Source organism: Anabrus simplex, chromosome 6 (assembly GCF_040414725.1).
Source record: "Anabrus simplex isolate iqAnaSimp1 chromosome 6, ASM4041472v1, whole genome shotgun sequence".
Classification (NCBI taxonomy): Eukaryota; Metazoa; Arthropoda; class Insecta; order Orthoptera; family Tettigoniidae; genus Anabrus; species Anabrus simplex.
In genome coordinates, this window is record NC_090270.1 from 153,118,992 (window position 1) to 153,137,668 (window position 18,677).

Consider the following 18,677-nt stretch of genomic DNA (forward strand, 5'->3'; position numbering starts at 1 on the left):
GAAGTGGAACTGAGATCAACAGTGCTTACCCCAAGGTAGCCCATCTTGGGAGGGTAGATTCGCCGACGTGTGTCTAATCGCTGGAGTGACAAGAAAACGAAAGACAACGAAATCTTGCCTCGTTCTTTTAAAAAGGCAAGTCCGGCCCCGGTGTGATTACCGAGTGACCAATCAAAGCACAGGAACTTCCTTATCACCACCCATATCCACCAATCAAAACTCTCTATCAAGCAGCGATGTTTTGACAATATTCCAGAACATAGGCAGACACTAATCGCGAACTTTCCATCTTCCAGAATTAGTAAGGACATGCTTCTAGAATCATCAGGGGCCAACACATCCTGTTCCAAAAGTCCGAGTCACCACCTTTCCGGAATGTTACAGATGTTGCAGAACAATAATTTACAATCTAGTAGTTAATTAAGTAGATAAAGGGAGTACAAACGAAACATTCCACAATAATATTCTACACCATACAGGCTAGGTAGGTAAAAGGGAATACAAATAAAATATTCTACAACAACATTCCACATCATACAGTAAATATTGCTTAAAAGAGACTCTGCACAGGTCTCACTATTCAACTTGCAGGTTATGTTGTACTTGAGAATATGGTTTTGAATGCAAGTATAGACTCTCAAAAGTTCTCGAATGCATTAGGTATGTTCGATTCTGCCAGTCGTCAAAATGCTTGTTTGAGGATTTAGCGTTGGTAGGACCAAAATTTCTAGACAGTTGATACGGGAAATAGTTTCTTCGAGAAACAGATAAGGCAGAATTTTTAACACATGATTCAATTAGAATGCTCGTAGGACCATGTGATTTGAAGGAATAATCCAGAAAAATTTTGTTCCGGGAACAGATAATTGATGTTCCACTGTATTGGAAGTTCCCTGCATTGCTCAGTTGGAGGGAAAACTGTCTCGTTGGTAAGTGTAAATATATCATCCTTGGCCGGAGAGATTAATGATGTGATAAAAAAGGAATGAGTGCCACTATGATCAAGAACAGTTGTAATAGGGGAACACAACCACACAACCATATAGTAAGGGCTGGCCCACTGTGGCCTGGAATGCGTCTCTTTGCTGAAGCAGTGCATGACGTCATGAGCCACGCAGCACTGGACAGCACTTCTGCAAGCCAGGTGCTGTGCTTTCTGGTCTGACTTAATTCATGCTATTTTCACATCATACTACTGTACTGATAAAAAATTATACCAAAGCCTTCATTCGAAAAGCTGTTTAAAAAAGCTGTTAATAAATGTACACTATATACTCTTAGTCCAACATGTTGTCTTTCGTTCCATTTTACAGTAAGAAAAGGAGGATCAAGTTGGTGGCACAGTTTAATTTCACCAATGTCTTTCTTCGACCCATCAGTCAAAATTCCTGCATTTATTTCTGTACCGTCTTCCTATACGATCCCTTCATCCAAAAAGTCTGCAGGATTAATAAAATTTGTGTTTTGTGTTGATATTTGGAGTTCCTTCCATTGTGTCCCACAGCCTCCTAAATCAGAAACAGTGGCTAATACTTTAATTCCTAAAAATTCTACAGCAATGATTATCTTGAAAAGTAACGATCAGTTCATAGTCTTATAGATACCAAAATACATGGGCTGTTTCCACTGAATGCATAGTCCTCCGACTAGTTCTACCTGAACTTTTGAATTGGGACCAAGAATTTGATCCGTTCCAACATCATAGCCAACCTTGCTGTTTATGTACATTTCATCAAGCTTAGAACACAGTTTATCTGCCAGAGGTAAATTTTGACTACCACGAACCTACTACGCTTTCATAGCGAGAGGAGAGGTGATACTCCCATGTGGCACGTCCCAGGAGGCAGATAAGGGATACCTAACCGGCGGACTTGAGCGAAATAAAATAGCTCTCGCGGACCACACACACAACCCCCTGTGGGTGGGGGGCGCAGACAAAGAATACACCCGCGGTATACCCTGCCTGTTGCAAGAGGAGACTAAAAGATGCGACCAAGGGATGACGACGTTAGAACCATGAAACTACTTGTGCTTAGTACCCTTACGTGAGGAACACCATGGGTCGACATAACTTGCAGTTAGTACCACCATGTGAGGAACACCATGGATCTACATTACCAATGAGTAGTACCTTTATGTGAAGAACACTATGGTTCTGTGGTTAGTAGCGTCTACGATTGTGTGTATTCCACTGAAGCGGGGGAGCAGGCTGCACAAACTAATGTCCATGTACCGTAACGCTATGCTGGAGTGTGTCTGTTCCCCTGGGTTCAGAATGGATCTGCGCTACCTGTGAGTAGTACCACTTTACAAGAAACACCACGTGTGTATGTTGCCTGTGATTAGTACCACTATGTGAGAAAAACCCTGGGTTTGGCTGGCACCCGTGGTAAGTACCACAATGTGCTAAAACAATTGGTACCGGGCGAGTTGGCCGTGCGCGTAAAGGCGCGCGGCTGTGAGCTTGCATCCAGGGGTTCAAGCCCCACGATCGGCAGCCCTGAATATGGTTTTCCGTGGTTTCCCATTTTCAAACCAGGCAAATGCTGGAGCTGTACCTTAATTAAGGCCACGACCGCTTCCTTCCACTTCCTAGGCCTTTCCTGTCCCATCGTCGCCATATCGCCATAAGACCTATCTGTGTCGGTGCGACGTTAAGCAAAAAAAAAAAGAAAAGACAAAGGGTGTGCGTTACCTGTTACCTGAGAGAAGTTTCATTATGTGACAAATACCATGAGTTTGTATTACCTGTGGTTGTTACCATAATGTGTCTTACACCGTGGGTCTACATTTCCTATGATTAGTAGCACTATGTGAGCAACACCATGAGTATACATTGCCTGTGATTAGTTCTACTTAGTGAGGGACACTACGGGAATACCGGCACTCGTGATTAGTCTCACTGTGTGGAGCACCATGGTTCTGCGTTGCTTGTTAGTAGTACCCTTATGTGCAGAACACCATGGGTTTGTGTTACCTGTGAGTGATGCTATTGCGTGCGACATACCATAGGTCTACATTTCCTGTGATTAGTACCACCATTAGAGAAATGCCATGAGTCGACATTACCTTTGATTAGTACCACTATAGAAGGAACATAATCGTTGTACCTCCCAGCGATTAGTACCATTATGAGGGGCAAGCGACCTGGATTTCGGACCCCTTTAGATAATAATGCATCACCCCAGTAATTCAGGCTTTGTGAGTTGGATCCACTGATTGTTTTTGTTTCACTGTCATGTTTTCACCATCATTCGTTTTAGATTCTAGTCAGTGGATAAATTTTGAAGTTTCAATTTTCGTTTCGTTCACCTCTTACCATTAGGCGCCAGTGACCTAGCTGTTAGGCCCCTTTAAACAACAAAAAATCATCATCATCATCAAATTTTGACTACATTTTGACACCAACTTCAGTACATTATCAAGAATACCAGGACAATAAGTAAACTTTGCACACATATGTTTTAAGTTGTTGATTAGGGCAAAGATAATCCAAGCTTGTCTTTCTGGAAGCCATAGGCTTAAGGAGATAATGCCCTTATCATTACTGAATGGGAAATTTCTTCGCTTGTCCATCGAATAGTTTTACCTCCACGTGCCAGTGACCGCATCTGCGTAGGTGTGAAGTCAGGTGAGCCAATTTGTCAAACAAGAATTTTCTTCATTTTTTTTTTTCTTTCCATTTAAATAATGCATAACTCTTGTTTTAATCCTTGTGCCTTACCAATATGCTTCCAAATGAGTTTGCTGTTTACATATTCATTTTTACAGTTAACCAAATCCAATAGTTTAAATTTAGTCAACCCAATTTTGGAAGTCACAGGATCCTTTGGGAAACTGTGATTGACAGTTTCTATTTCCAGATATTATTATTATTATTATTATTATTATTATTATTATTATTATTATTATTATTATTATTATTATTAAAGAAGAAATGTTCACAATGTGCATTATGATTGTTTAGCATAGTCACATAATGATTTTGACCACTTTTTGTAAAATTGCAAGTGGTATCTTCCACAACTTTTACCACACAGTTCACATAACATATGAATCTATTATTGATGCAGACTGCATGATGGAAATCACTACATGCAAACCTGGTGACCATATGTCTTAACTCGTAGTTAGACCAAGTTCACTCCCTTTTCGTCATCGCATCATTGCCGTAAAATTCTCACCAAATGCCAATTCTTTTTTGTTCTTGTAGTTGTAATGCATGTTGAAGGGCAGTCGTTGATGGTAGAAGCATTTTTTTTCTGATCACTTCTGTTAGATAGTCTTTTGTTAGTACATATACAACTCTCAAACAAATGTGAATTTTGATACACCAAATATTCTCTTGAGGAATCTCTAGGGTTTCTAGTTCTATTCTTTATGTTAAAACTAGCATTATTTTTGCTTGAAATAGTTTTATTCCATTAGTCAAAGATGATTTTTCTGGGTTTGGGATGTGTTTCATGGCTTTAATCACTGCTGTTGCTTTTTTCTTTAACATGTATAGAGAAGGTGGACAGGGTCGTTCAGAGGAAAATGCCCAGATATTTGAACTGATTCACAATTGCTCATTTGTTTTCCCCTAAGTAAAATTGATCTTTCGATGCATTCTTTCCTCCTTTCCGGAATCTCTTCTTAGTGTTAATTGTTAATTTATTTTCTGTTAACCATTCTGGGAGTCTATTGAATGCATTTTGGACTTACTGCCGGATTGGTCCTCCTATGACAATGTCATCAGCATACACGTGCACCATGACTTTATCCATCCTATGGATGATTCTTGTCGCATCGGATGTTGTGATATTGAATAATATAGGACTCGAGGAGTTCCCCTATAGTACTCCGTTCATTTGGGTTATGTCACTGGGGTACAGTTTCTTGACCAAATGTTAATTCTTTACACTGCTGTTAAGGAGATTGAACACATAATTTAATAAAGTGGTCTTCTCATCAAGAATTGCATCCGGCTCCATGGCTAAATGGTTAGCGTGCTGGCCTTTGGTCACAGGGGTCCCGGGTTCGATTCCCGGCAGGGTTGGGAATTTTAACCATCATTGGCTAATTTTGCTGGGTGTATGTGTTCTCTTCATCATTTCATCCTCATCACGATGCGCAGGTTGCCTACGGGTGTCAAATCAAGACCTGCACCTGGCGAGCCGAACCAGTCCTGGGATCTTCCAGCACTAAAAGCCATACGCCATTTCATTTTTTCAATAATTATCAAAAGAGTGCCATGAAATATCTTAATAAAAGGAAGAAAGGTAATGTCACTCAGTGTTAATTTGATATAACTAGAAAGACTAAAAGTTGGAAAATGGCTTTAAAAGGCATTGTTCTAACATACACCAGCTGTGTCTGCATTTCCAAAGTCACTCTGTTACCTCATCTTTACATTTCTTGAAGAATTTAAACGTCTCTAAATCTAAACTTTAATCATTTATATCTGGAGTATGATCATTGTTGTAGTTAATTTAGTTTAATTACTTTGAATTTCTTAAAAAACATTTTTTTACTTAGTCATGAATTCAAACACCTGAACCGGAATAATTGGAGTAATTTATCGTTACACTTAAATTCAGCTTGGTTACACGTTCATAAAATAAAATTCCCTCCTAAATCCAAAATAGTAATTACCACTAGCAGATGACTGAATGTATCCTATCACTGTAACACCACTACCTGTCATTAGGGGATCTAATCTAAAATTAATTTACTACGTTAACCCTAAGCATATCACTCCCATAAAGGCAACTAATAAAAGAACTACTATGAGGACTGCATTTCAACAGAAGAAAATATATACAAGTCTCCAAAACACTAGCCCGACGAAAACCATAAGAATAGAAATTAAACTAATATTAATAATACCCTGGAATGAAATTAGCATGCAGATTCAATTTATCAGATATTACGGAAGTCAGCGCAAACACATCTAAATACCATCCATCACAGTTCATTGGTGAATAAAAATAGGAGACTTAATTAACATCAGTACATGGGTAAAATAATTCCTCGAAGAACACGGGTTTGTCACTTAACATTTCCGAAAGCACCTTGAAAATATAAAAAACATATCCATAGAAAATCAACCTATTCCTAACATTAACCTCATTTATCCAAATTTGAGGACACTGTCATATTCCATACAGCCTTTATCTATTAATACATGTTATTTCCATCATATCGTGACGTATATTCAAAGAAGACTTGCTACTAATTACCATACCGAACACTTACTTCCAAGACATTCCAAAGCTGTTTAAGATGCTAATTAGATATCAAGTCTGTCATTAAAATTCACTAGAATGTATTAGATGTCTCGACATAGCCTGGTAACAACAGCAACAACAACAAAAACACACCACGTCATCCCTCCATCAACCAAACATATCAGCTCATAGTAGTAGTAGTAGTAATAATAATAATAATAATAATAATAATAATAATAATAATAATAATAATGTCTGAATTTCAACTTAAATACTACTCCAAAATGCAATAAACATTTCTAAATAAGTTTAACTAATTGTTATGTACAACCATTCTTTATTTGGATCTGAATCTACTAACTACCTGACGTTACACTAGTATCCTGTAAGCTTTTTGTAGTGATAGATGTATACAATAACTTAAATACTTTTAATGGTACTCGCCTGGCTCCTATGTAATCTTCCAGTCAGGTCGGATGACCACTGCGTTTTAGTTGTTCATCTTGGGTGCTGACATCCTGCAGTTGACCTCCATTTCATGGCTAGGCTGGGATTATCTTACCGGGTTCATCACTGTGTCCGCCGATTCCCATTTTGACTGTAAATAATAAAGTGATCTGGAAACTGATTTCCATATTGTTATTATAGTCTTTGCTGATCTCGTATCTCATATACCACTCCTATGATTTCTCTTTACCATATTTTTACACCACAACATACTGTAGATGTAATTTGCGATTTGTATACACGAAAACTTGGTTCAATGTAGTTGACTTCTCCTACATTATATTGTTCCACAAACCACATATGGTTACAGAAAAAACATATAATTTATGAATTCCTATGTTTCACTTGCAAGGAGTTACACTTCAAGTGAGATGTATGTGTCACTTCCGGCCTAACTTATCATAGTTCACTTGCCCGAGGCAAGAGTCAAACATCATGCTTCGGCTGGATGATCTGAAAAGCACGTTCAATGTTTGCAGCATTTACACGAACACATTTCACTGTTTCCCTTGATTTGTTATTCACTGTCTTACATAATGTAAATTTTAAAATTGCTTGATACACCACTTCGTAATTCATTTCAAAGTTCAGTGACCCTTCTTGAAGCTTCCAATTCACACACGCTGTTTGCCGTGTCAGAATAGGATACGTCTGACATTACTGAATGTGGGAGAAACATGTCGAACCAGCTCTGCTATCTCGGCCACACAACCGAACTGTAATGTTTCTGATTTCATTAGTAATGTTTTCTTTTAGTTCCTCCAATATGTGAGCATTTGTTCAATACACTTTTTCTTCCAGTTTATCCCAGAAGTAAAAATTGCACACTGTTAGATCTGGAGAACGAGGGGGAAATAGGCTAGCACTGATCACTCTGTTTGCAAACACTTCAGAGTTTGTAAGAAAGGAATCTTCTGCTTTATGAGCAGGGGCTGAATCTTGTTGAAACCACCCACGCAATTTTTCTTCTTCCGTTAACGGATGGAAGAATGTCAAAATGTCATCTTGGTACCTCTTTGCGTTTACTGTCGTCTCGAAAAAATTAGGCCCAATTATTCGTCTTATGCTAACAGCACACCAAACACCAACCTTCCTATCACAGTGAGGGAGTTCATAAACATCGTTAGAATTTTCTGCACACCAAGAGCGAGAATTATAAGTGTTCACACAACCATTAAAATGAAACTTGTCTGTAAAGAACACAAGCTGTGGGTCGAATAAACGATCATTCAGTGATGCAATATACCACTCACAATATCTCACTCTAGTGGCTGGATCAGCAGGTTTTAAAGAATGATCCTGTGTAAACCTGTACAGTTTGATGTGTAACAGCTTTGTAGTTCTGTGTGCAGAAGGAACCGAAACCCCCTACTTTTTTGGCTCATTTTGTGAGTGATTTATTGAGTGACTGTTTTGGATTTGCACTAATGTCATCTAATTTTCCTCTTCGTTAAAACTGTTTGTGAGCGTGCATGTTTTTTATTGAGCACTGTGCCAGTAGTTTCAAATATATTTACAAGTACATGAATCTGTGCTCGTGAAGGTGGCACTTCACCAGGAAATTGCTGAACAGATGTATCGTGTACCCGTCGAGCCGACTCGTACCTAAAATACCTTTTACATACGAAAATATGGTGTTGCAATGATAACTGTCTTGCCATGTTAACAGCTGTTATTGACTGGCTGCTGAAGCTAGGTTGAACACATGCACGCTCCTTACAAGGTCAAGAACTACGCACGCGCCTCCTGTACAGCTGCTTAGGTCTCCAAAAGTAAAAACTCCGCTGGACGGTCTGGGTTTATAAGAGAGACCCTGTGTTTCTTATATAACTTTAAAAAAAAAATCATGCAGCAAAATATGGTATATTACTTGGTTAGTTCCATGCCTAATCTAGCCGGCATGACTTACCGAAAGACATCCATATCACTTATCTCTCTCAAACATCCTGCAGAGAATATTTAAAAAATACTATTATGTTGAGTGAACAGAAATGAAGACCAAACCAAATGTTTTATTTAACATCTTCCCTTTATACTACTCTACACGGATGAATTTCCACAGTTACGTGTTTCATCTTGAAGCCTGGTTGCGTACCATTGTCGACACGCCACCAAAACACGTTTAGTTGCTTCAAGATCTGGAGATGAACAGGCGCCAAAATGGTGTGGAGGGGATACGGGAAAAAGGAGGGAATCAAATGCACTCTGTTGAGCTCTAAGTCAGTCTCAAGATTCAGGGCTATAGCTCATTTCACGTTAAGAAAACAGTACTGCTCTTATGGACCTACAAGGAGTGAACACACCCCCTCTGAGACACCCGTAATTCCTCGTGGTTAAAGGGATATTATAATGTACATACTAATGTATAATGAAAGATAGATAAAAAGGATGAGGCATTTTTGCCCGTGAGTTATTAAAATATTTACATAACATTTCCTTTTCCATAAATACATTTGTAGGGAGGAAGCACAACGGCGGGAACAACCATCGCTTTGTTGCCTTCCTTCATTTTCCTTCTGTGTTACCCTAGTACAAGCATCATGTAGTGAAGTCGTGTACAGTATTTATTTGTTGTGGGTGTTTTTAGGCTTCAAATCAGTGCGTAATTGTCTTGCGTTCAGTGAGAGTTATGCGGTAAGCCTACGTGTGTAATTTCTTTCTTTAAAATTAATACTGTGATCTTTTGTAGAGTCATCTACAGTATTTGTGTTGCATCTGTTTTCCAGCCTTTATTGCCTGGAGAAATTTATTAAATGCAGTTAAATGCATCCCTCACCCCTCGAGCCTATAAAAATTATTTGTCCATCTTCTCACCCAGTTGGCCTTACACTTCAATGCGGAGGTTTTCTTGTGCCGTAGTTTACCCCCATCCCCTGTAGTTTACAAAAATAATTTGTGGCTTAGTTTCTTCCATTTTTTGTCTTGAACTTAAATACTGAATTTCACAAATTTGTGCCGCCATTTTCCCGTTATGTTGTTGAGCAGAGCATTTTGATATGGCCACCCTATTGTCACAAAAGCAATACAGTACTGTTTTCTTAACATGGAATGAGCTATAGATGGCATAGCAGTTCATGATTGAAAGAAATGGTAACTTGTTGGGTACACCGGAATCGCAAACTTTATTACTCATACCGTTCCAATGCGCAGAGCTATGTGGGATTGTCATGGTTCTTTATGATATATAGTCCCAGGAATAGGAATGTTTGCCTACAGATAAGTGCGTTATAGATATCACAGGAGACTATAATAGAGTTCCATGTACATGAAAAATCGGAATGACACAGCCACTTATTTGATACCAATAATGAAATATCTTCAGCTTTGTCAAGGTGAGAAATAGAATATCTCTAAAAATTGTTATGTTTCAGTGTAGTAATGTACTCGAAATACTTCAGTGTGTGTGTGTGTGTGTGTGTGTGTGTGTGTGTGTGTGTTGGTTTCATTTATTGTTTTCTTATTCAGTAGTTTGAGTAATAATGTAGTAACACACTTTCAGTTCCATAAGAAAATTCACTTTTATTTTTTCTCATTTATACATTATTTTAGCTGTCTCCATTTGAAAACGCATAACTGAGGTTCGTTTGTATACGGATATTTCCATCTAGAATTTGAATTAAATATTAATTTCTAGCATTGATGAACCTGGGATTTGAAAGAGAATCCAGCTGAATTTAAGTTGACCAATTTCAAATTAGCTTAGTCCTACTAAATATTAAACGTGGATAATTCTGCCCATAATTTGAATTTAATTCTTAAGTCTTTATTCAGGAAAGAGCGAAAGCAAAGAGGGCTCGGGAACGAGCAAAACAGAGGGCATTGCTCAAGAAGCAACAACAACAGCCTCTATCACCACCAGTCGTGCTGTCGGATGATGAAGGTTTTGTTACATCACCACCAGGGTTACCATCTCCGTATCAGGAGTGGCCTGAGAGGGGCGACGAACTACCACGTACCACTGCCACAAGACCTACGGACCTAGACCTCTCAGGGACGCGAGGCTCAGTACCGAGAGCCAAACAGAGGTAATAAGCCCTTACCTACTGTGCATTAATTTTCAAAAATATCTGTTCCATAAAATTACTATATAATTTCATCTATCAAGTTAGTCACTACTTGGTTAGTGTCAGTCATAACAAAGTCACTGTTAGATTTTTCTGTAAGTTACTGGTGCATTACCATCAAGGCTTGTAGAGTCATAGTGATAACCTAACTGCCAATTTTGATTTCTGTCCTTTGATTGTCAGAGAGGTATGAAAGAGATTAAGTATTTCATGGAATTTATTGAGGTTCACTTATGCAATAGAGGAATTTCTGCTCCTAGGTGCATGAAGTAGATGGAAGATTATGTATGTACTTGGATTTTCACAAGCTAATTTGCACCATGGTATTTCAGCTCTGTATCAAGAATGTTTGTATTGAATGTACTTGCTGTACTCTACCGTATTTAATGGTTGAAAAATTCTGATCTGATGTAAATTAATTTGACATAAAGAAATGCAGTGTTCTGTTAAAAAGTTCCTCCTGGCAGTGAGGTATTGTGAACAAATAGGTGGTCACATGAAAGGTTTTGGTAACTGAAGAGTCAGGAAGTGGGGAAGCATGCACTGAACTTGGTCCCTTGTAGGCCCAAATGAACTTAAACATTAAATGCATATATACACTATATCTCTAAAAGTTGTGGGGCCATTGACATTGACAACAAGCATCGTCTAACAATTTCTTATGATTAGGGCTTGGATTTTGGTGACATTTCAGCTTTTAATTGGTGCATCATAGACATTGCTAACAGACAAATCCTGTTCATGGTCCCCCACCAGATAACAGAAATGCATATTTATTCAGTCATTCTGGTTGTTTTTTTTTTTTTTTTTTAAAAGAGGGGGTCATTATATTTTGTCATTATTTCATCAAATGATTTTGCTTTTTCTTATTGGTGATTTTGAAATTCATATACATTTTTTTAAATCATCATTCAACAAGTTTCTCTATTTACATACTCAAAAGTTAATATGAATGTTGAAGTTTCTGCATTCATTTATAAGCTGAGTACGTAACTTTGTCCATCCCTTACCTTTGTTCCTTAACAGGAGGTTATTTATGGATGATCTTCAGAGGACTAAGGCTTTATCAGTTCACCATTGATGTGCATTCACAGTGCGATGTCACCAGTGGGTTATTTCTGCCGGTGTACATCAGTTCCATTGTTGCTTCGGGTCAGTTTTAGTTGCACAGTGTGGGTGTCAGTTATGTAACCATTTTGAGTGTGTGTTACAGTGCCCAAAGGTAAAGCCATCCAAGACAGCCCACTTGAGATAAATTGCCTCAAATTTGGGGATGAAATATTTTCTACAGATGATAAAATACAGTTTTGTAAAGTGTGTGAAGTGCAAGTGGGAGCAGAAAAAAGATACTGCTCAATAACACATCAGTTAGGACAAACACTTGTGCGGTGTTCAGAATATCAGCAGGAGGAAAAATACTGGACACTCCTTCCAAACACATCAACAAGCTGGGGTACAACCTCAGTCTTTGTAATGAACTGCAAAGTTTCTTGTTACTGCAAATATTCCTGTTTTTAAACTGAGGGAATTCTAGGACGGTACACAGTTTACTCCATTCTGAATTAATGTACACCAAGGAAAAACTACATAGCGTACCCTTCTATGAAAAAAGCACAATTAAAACACGAAAGATCCCGCTGGAAAAAGGTTTTCATCTGGGTCGACTAAACTGCTAGAGTTAAGGATCGTTACATAGGTATTGTAATTGTAGGAACTGTGGAAATAGATAATCCCAGAGCAATAATTTTGCTGACTACTGAAGTTCTGGAATCTGTCAATCATTTATACTTTAACAGAAATAAGAATTAGCAGTTAGACCATCAAGATTATGCTACAAGCCTTGATGATAATACATCAGTAATTTACAGAAAACTGTAACTGATTGTGTTATGCCTCTTATAATAACTCGCCTTGACTGACACAAAATCTGCAATAAAGTTCAGAGTGGTATTTTCTGAGCCATTCCTCATAAAAACTAGATTTCAACAGGGAGATTGCCTGTTACCACTGCTGTTCAACTGTGCCTTGGAGTATATAATGAGAGAATGGTACAAGGATAACCCAAAGAACATCAGAATTGGAAGATGCGAAGACAACGTAAGTTTAAACTGCCTGGGATTCGCTGATGACCTTGTTCTTCTGTCCAACATCATTCAGGAAGCCAGACAAGAATTTCAATTAATACAGGGAAATAGTGCAGAAAATTGGCCTCAGAATATCCTTCAAAAAGATGGAAATCAGGTTAACTGGCCAATCACTTGTAAATAAAATCACGGTAGATGAACAGGAAATCAAAATCATTAACAAATTTAAATATTTAGGAGAAATAATAACCCCACTGAAAAGCAGACAGGGCATAATAGAATAAATAAACTGATGAGAGCACAACATATTGTCAAGAACACATACAATAAAAGTAATACCTCTCGAAACACTATAAAACTCGTACAAAGCAGACCCGGCCAACAGCTGAAAACTGCAGACGATGACGATGATGATGAAAACTCGTACACAACTAGAAATACCATACACAAGTGAAACCATTTTCAAAACACCTTAACACTGCAGAAATAGACAGAATATTCAAGAAAAGAAAAGAAGAATCAGTGTTTGCATAAACAAAAACTACCGAGAAAATAGACCATGGAGGCCTACTTTTAACGAAACAGTCTAACAGAAAATGGAACCGATAATCACAGTTCACATATCATTCTTTGGCCATCTACTCAGGGCACCAGAAAACAGGATCATCAGGAGGATTATAGAAAAATTGTAGAACAGTAAGAGCAACATTAAATGGATTACAGAAATCAAGGAAGATATGTGGGAACTACAAATGACAACAGAAGATTAAAAAAAAAAAAAAAAAAAAACAGTGAAGAAAGTCACAGACAAAGAAACCAGGATAACCGATGGACAATGGAACAGGTAATTTTAAACGAAAAAAGGAAGTTAAGATCTGAAAGAATGAAGGACTGGGCTTACTTACATGCATACATACATACATACATACATACATACATACATTATCATTATAGACTGTAAAGCCTTTCAGCGTTCAGTCTGCAAGCCTCTGAGAATTTACTAAACATCACCACAATCCTCGATTTGCAACTAGTGTTGTGGCCTCATTTAGTTCTATACCTCTTATATTTAAATTGTTAGAAACTGAGTCTAACCATCGTCGACTTGGTCTACCTCTACTTCTCTTACCCTCCATAGCAGAGTCCATTATTCTCTTAGGTAACCTATCCTCCTCCATTCGCCTCACGTGACCCCACCACCAAACCCGGTTTATGCGTACAGCTTCATCCATCAAGTTCATTCCTAAATTAGCCTTTATCTCCTCATTCCGAGTACCCTCCTGCCATTGTTCCCACCTGTTTGTACCAGCAATCATTCTTGCTACTTTCATGTCTGTTACTTCTAACTTATGAATAAGATATCCTGAGTCCACCCAGCTTTCACTTCCGTAAAGCAAAGTTGGTCTGAAAACAGCCCGATGTAAAGATAGTTTCGTCTGGGTGCTGACTTCCTTCTTACAGAATACTGTTGATTGCAACTGCGAGCTCACTGCATTAGCTTTATGACACCTTGATTCAATCTCACTTACTATATTACCATCGTGGGAGAACACACAACCTAAATACTTGAAATTGTCGACCTGTTCTAGCTTTGTATCCCCAATCTGACATTCAGTTCTGTTGAATTTCTTACCTACTGACATCAGTTTAGTCTTCGAGAGGCTAATTTTCATACCATACTCGTACCTATTTTCAAGTTCCAAGATATTAGACTGCAGGCTATCGGCACAATCTGCCATTAAGACCAAGTCGTCAACATAGGCCAGACTGCTTACTACATTTCCACCTAACTGAATCCCTCCCTGCCATTTTATACCTTTCAGCAGATGATCCATGTAAACTACAAACTGCAAAGGTGAAAGATTACAGACTTGTCTAACCCCTGTAAGTACCCTGAACCAAGAACTCATTCTACCATCAATTCTCACCGAAGCCCAATTGTCAGCATAAATGCCTTTGATTGATTTTAATAATCTACCTTTACTTCCATAGTCCCCCAATTGGTGGGGGTGTCTGGAGAAGGGGTTTGCACGTGAGAATGACGGTGGAGAGCTGGTCTGCTGCAATACGCCATGAGTGAGCAAGAGGTGCACACGTCTGTTGCGCAATGCATTATTATAAAATTTCTCGCAAAAGAGGGCACCAAACCTGAAATTTTGAAAGGCCTCTGCTCACAGTTTGAGGAAGAAACTCTTTCGCAGACTCGAATGTATGAGCGGACTAAAAAATTTGTGACAGGAAGAGAAGCTGTGGAAAATGAACGTCATGAAAGTAGACTGTGGACAAGCATCACTGCAGACAACATTGTTGCCATTCGTGACGTTTTTGGTGAAGATCGCCGAATAAAAATTTATAATGCCAATATATCAAAGAATAAAAATTTTGCAAATTGTTTTAGCCGTAGGAATAAGTTACGGAAGTTTTCAAACCATTGTCCAAGATGAACTCAATTTCAGAAAATTGTCTGCCAAGTGGGTTCCTCGTCCCGTCAAGCAGGAACAAAAAACTTGACGCCAGGAAGTTTGTCAGGACTCGTGCGTCACTACGAGGAGGAAGAGGGGGGAGGATTTCTTGCATCGTATTGTGACTTGTGATGAAACTTGGGTGCATCATTACACCCCAGAGTCAAAGCAAGCAAGCATGGAGTGGTGGCGAAGAGACAAAGCAGGTCCAGTCAAAGCCAAAACACGCCCATAAGCTGGAAAGGTGCTTGAACAACCGTTCTCTGGGACTCCGCAGTTGTTTTACTGTTGGGTTTTCTTCATAAACAAAGGATAATTAATGCTGCCTATTACTGTCGCCTTTTGGATGTAGGATAAGCTGTGTAACGCAACAAACAACGCCAACAACCGATCCAAAACTTCATTCTTCTCAATCACGATGCAAGGCCGCATACTGCCACTTTAACCCAGGAAAAACTGGAGGAAATTCGCTGGGCACCTCTGGAACCCCCTCCGTACAGTCCAGATTTATCGCCCTGTGGCTACCATTTGTTTGGACCACTCAAACAAGATATAGGAAGACAGCGGTTCGTTGATGATGCAAGTGTAGAGAGTTTGTGCGCAACTGATTTTGCACACCTCCCTCTTCTTTCTATCAGGACAGCATTAAAAACTTGCCAATCCAAGGGAGAAAATGTTTATCGAAGGCGAGACACTATGTAGAAAAGTGACCTCTGTATTTGGTTTTTTTTTGGTTGATGCAATAATTTTTTTTAAATTCCCATTTATGTTTGATCCACCCTCACATTAAATGTAAATTCATTAATTAATTAATTAATTAATTACTTCTCATGACTGATGCCATACATATTTAAAGCTGCTAAAGCTGTCAAATCTTTTTATTCAAGATTGATGCATGTCACTTGTCTTGCTCTTGCTTTTCACAGTGTATCAACATTTTCCTGGTGGTGATGGACTTCTGTCACTGGTAAAAAGAGAGTATATCATCGGTGAACTTGCAATACCCCGTACCTAAATATTTTTTGCCAAAATACACTTTTGTACTTAACTCGATTATTTATTCCCTGGTGCATCTCTGTGTTAGAGTAGTTTGTAAATTGGCCACTTTTAGCACCAGTAACTTGTACGAGTAGAAATGTAATGACACGGTCTTGCCCTGCTTTTGAAATTGGAAAAAACTTGTGTTACTAAATAACTGTTTACGGTATGGAAAAGGAAGTAATACTGCATTTCTGCAGTGGGGTCATTTTCCTGCCTTTGGGTTTTTCATTCAATAATATGCCTATTGCATAAGTTTCTTATTGCAGGTGTATACATGTTAATTTTTTTAATTCAATATTACGTGGTGTACGTAAGGCAGATTGAGTGTTCTTCGTTTCTGTTTTAAAATGTGAAATAGAATGGAAGTGAATATGTCAGATGACAGCGATCCTAATGAAATTGTGTGTGACATGGGTTTTTCTGCAGAACTGATTCAAGTTATATTTAGCTTCCTTCTTAGTACATATCTTACATAATATCAGTTGATGGTTTGTAAATTAAGAGTAATTCTGTGAAAATGACACATCAACATTCAAAAATCTGTTTTGAAACTTAATTCTACCACCTGAATCAGATTCACTGGCTGACTAATAATCACTGCCCACTGATTTTAAAGCAGATATTTTATTGAAAATATGATGGGAGGTACAGCGATATGCAATCCCATTTTGTTTTTTGGTTTTCCTTTTAATTATAGGGCAGAAGATTGATAGGAAAAATGATCAAAACAGAAAGAAGACTGGTGACACGACTTGGTAGGAAAGACATTTTGTCTTAACTTCTTTCCTCTTCTGAACAGACTAGTGATGTTCGTTTTTCAGAGAATGGTTTATCTGGTGCTGTGGATACTCAGTTATCTGAAAGACACATATGGGTTCCATTCAGCGAGCATACGGATCACAGTCATCATCATTTCCCTTTATCCATCTGTAGCCGGGTAGGGGCAAATATGGTTCCTCTCCACTTTCTTCATTCTTTCCACCACTTCTCCTCCAGCACTGTGTTCCAGTCCAGGTTACTTTCTATAATACTGTGTTGCATTGTGTCCTTCCATCTCAGTCGCGGTCGTCCACGGCCTCTCTTTCCTTGCATTTGTATTTTTATCATCCTTTTTGGCATTCTTTCATCACTCATTTGCTTTATGTGCCTAAACCATATTAGTTGGCTCTTCTCTATTCTATCATTCATTCTCTCCACTCCAATTTCTTCCTGGATTTTCTTATTCCTTATTTTGTCTCTTCTACTCTGCTGTATCATACTCCTCAAGAACTTCATTTCGGCTGCCTGTATTAGACTCTCATCTTTCTTCGTCATTGTCCAAGTTTCTGCTCTGTACGTTGTTATGGGTACGTAATACATCTTGTACATAGTTTCCTTTGCTTCCATTGGCACATCTTTGTCTCATAACATGTTACTTACACTATGACAGAAGCAGCTTCCAGCTTGAATCCTCTTACTAATCTCAGCATCCAGTCTAGCATTCTCCATTAATTCACTCCCCAGGTATTTGAACGTCTCCACTACTTCCAGGGGCTTGCCTGCAAGTCTAATCTGTCCTTTCCCTTCTTTCTCCCCTCTAGTCATAACAAGAGTTTTACTCTTTTCTACACTTTTTAATCCACATTCTTCGTTCTTCCCATTCACAACATCCAATTGTTCTTGAACCTTTGTCATCATCTCCCCAAACACAATATCATCTGCAAATAACATGATGTTCATTTCTCTACCTCCATATGTTGCCTTTGCTGTTCTCATGATGTCATCCATTACTATTGTAAACAGGATTGGTGATAGAACACTTCCCTATTTAAGCCCACTGGTGATTTTGAACTAACTTGTCCTGCCAACTCGTGTTTGCACGCAACTACAACATTCCTTGTACCTTGCCGTGATCATTTTTATTAATCCCTTGTCCAATTCCTTTTTGCACCAGACTGTCCCAAACTTTAGTCCTGGGGACACTGTTTTACACCTTTTCAATATCAGTGAATGTCATCACCATATCATTCCCATACTCCCATTGCTTTTCCATTAGTTGTCTCATAATGACAATGGGTTCTATTGTTGACCTTCCACTTCTGAAACCAAACTGATTTTCCTGTATCTGATTTTCAACCCTCAACCTTATCGCCCTAAGTGCTGATCGTTTCACTCTTAAGTGCTGAGCATTCTTAAGGCAGCGTGCAAATACATTTTTTTTAAATATAATAAAAACAAAATTTTAACAATATATGGCATATTATATATCAATTTGTTCAGGAAGAATCTATATATATAAAATAAGAGTTTTGTCTGTACATTGTTCAGAAT

The 18,677-nt window shown here is 38.4% G+C and overlaps 1 protein-coding gene across 2 annotated transcripts in view; it reads left to right on the forward strand.

Moving 5' to 3' along the window:
- Positions 1-18,677, forward strand: part of LOC136875595 (GRB10-interacting GYF protein 2) — a 171,146-nt gene that overhangs the window by 136,594 nt on the left and 15,875 nt on the right. For both annotated transcript variants that reach the window (XM_067149137.2, XM_067149138.2), the window contains exon 8: positions 10,488-10,741. In XM_067149137.2, coding sequence (XP_067005238.2) covers positions 10,488-10,741 — 254 coding nt within the window. The remainder of the gene's footprint in view (positions 1-10,487; positions 10,742-18,677) is intronic.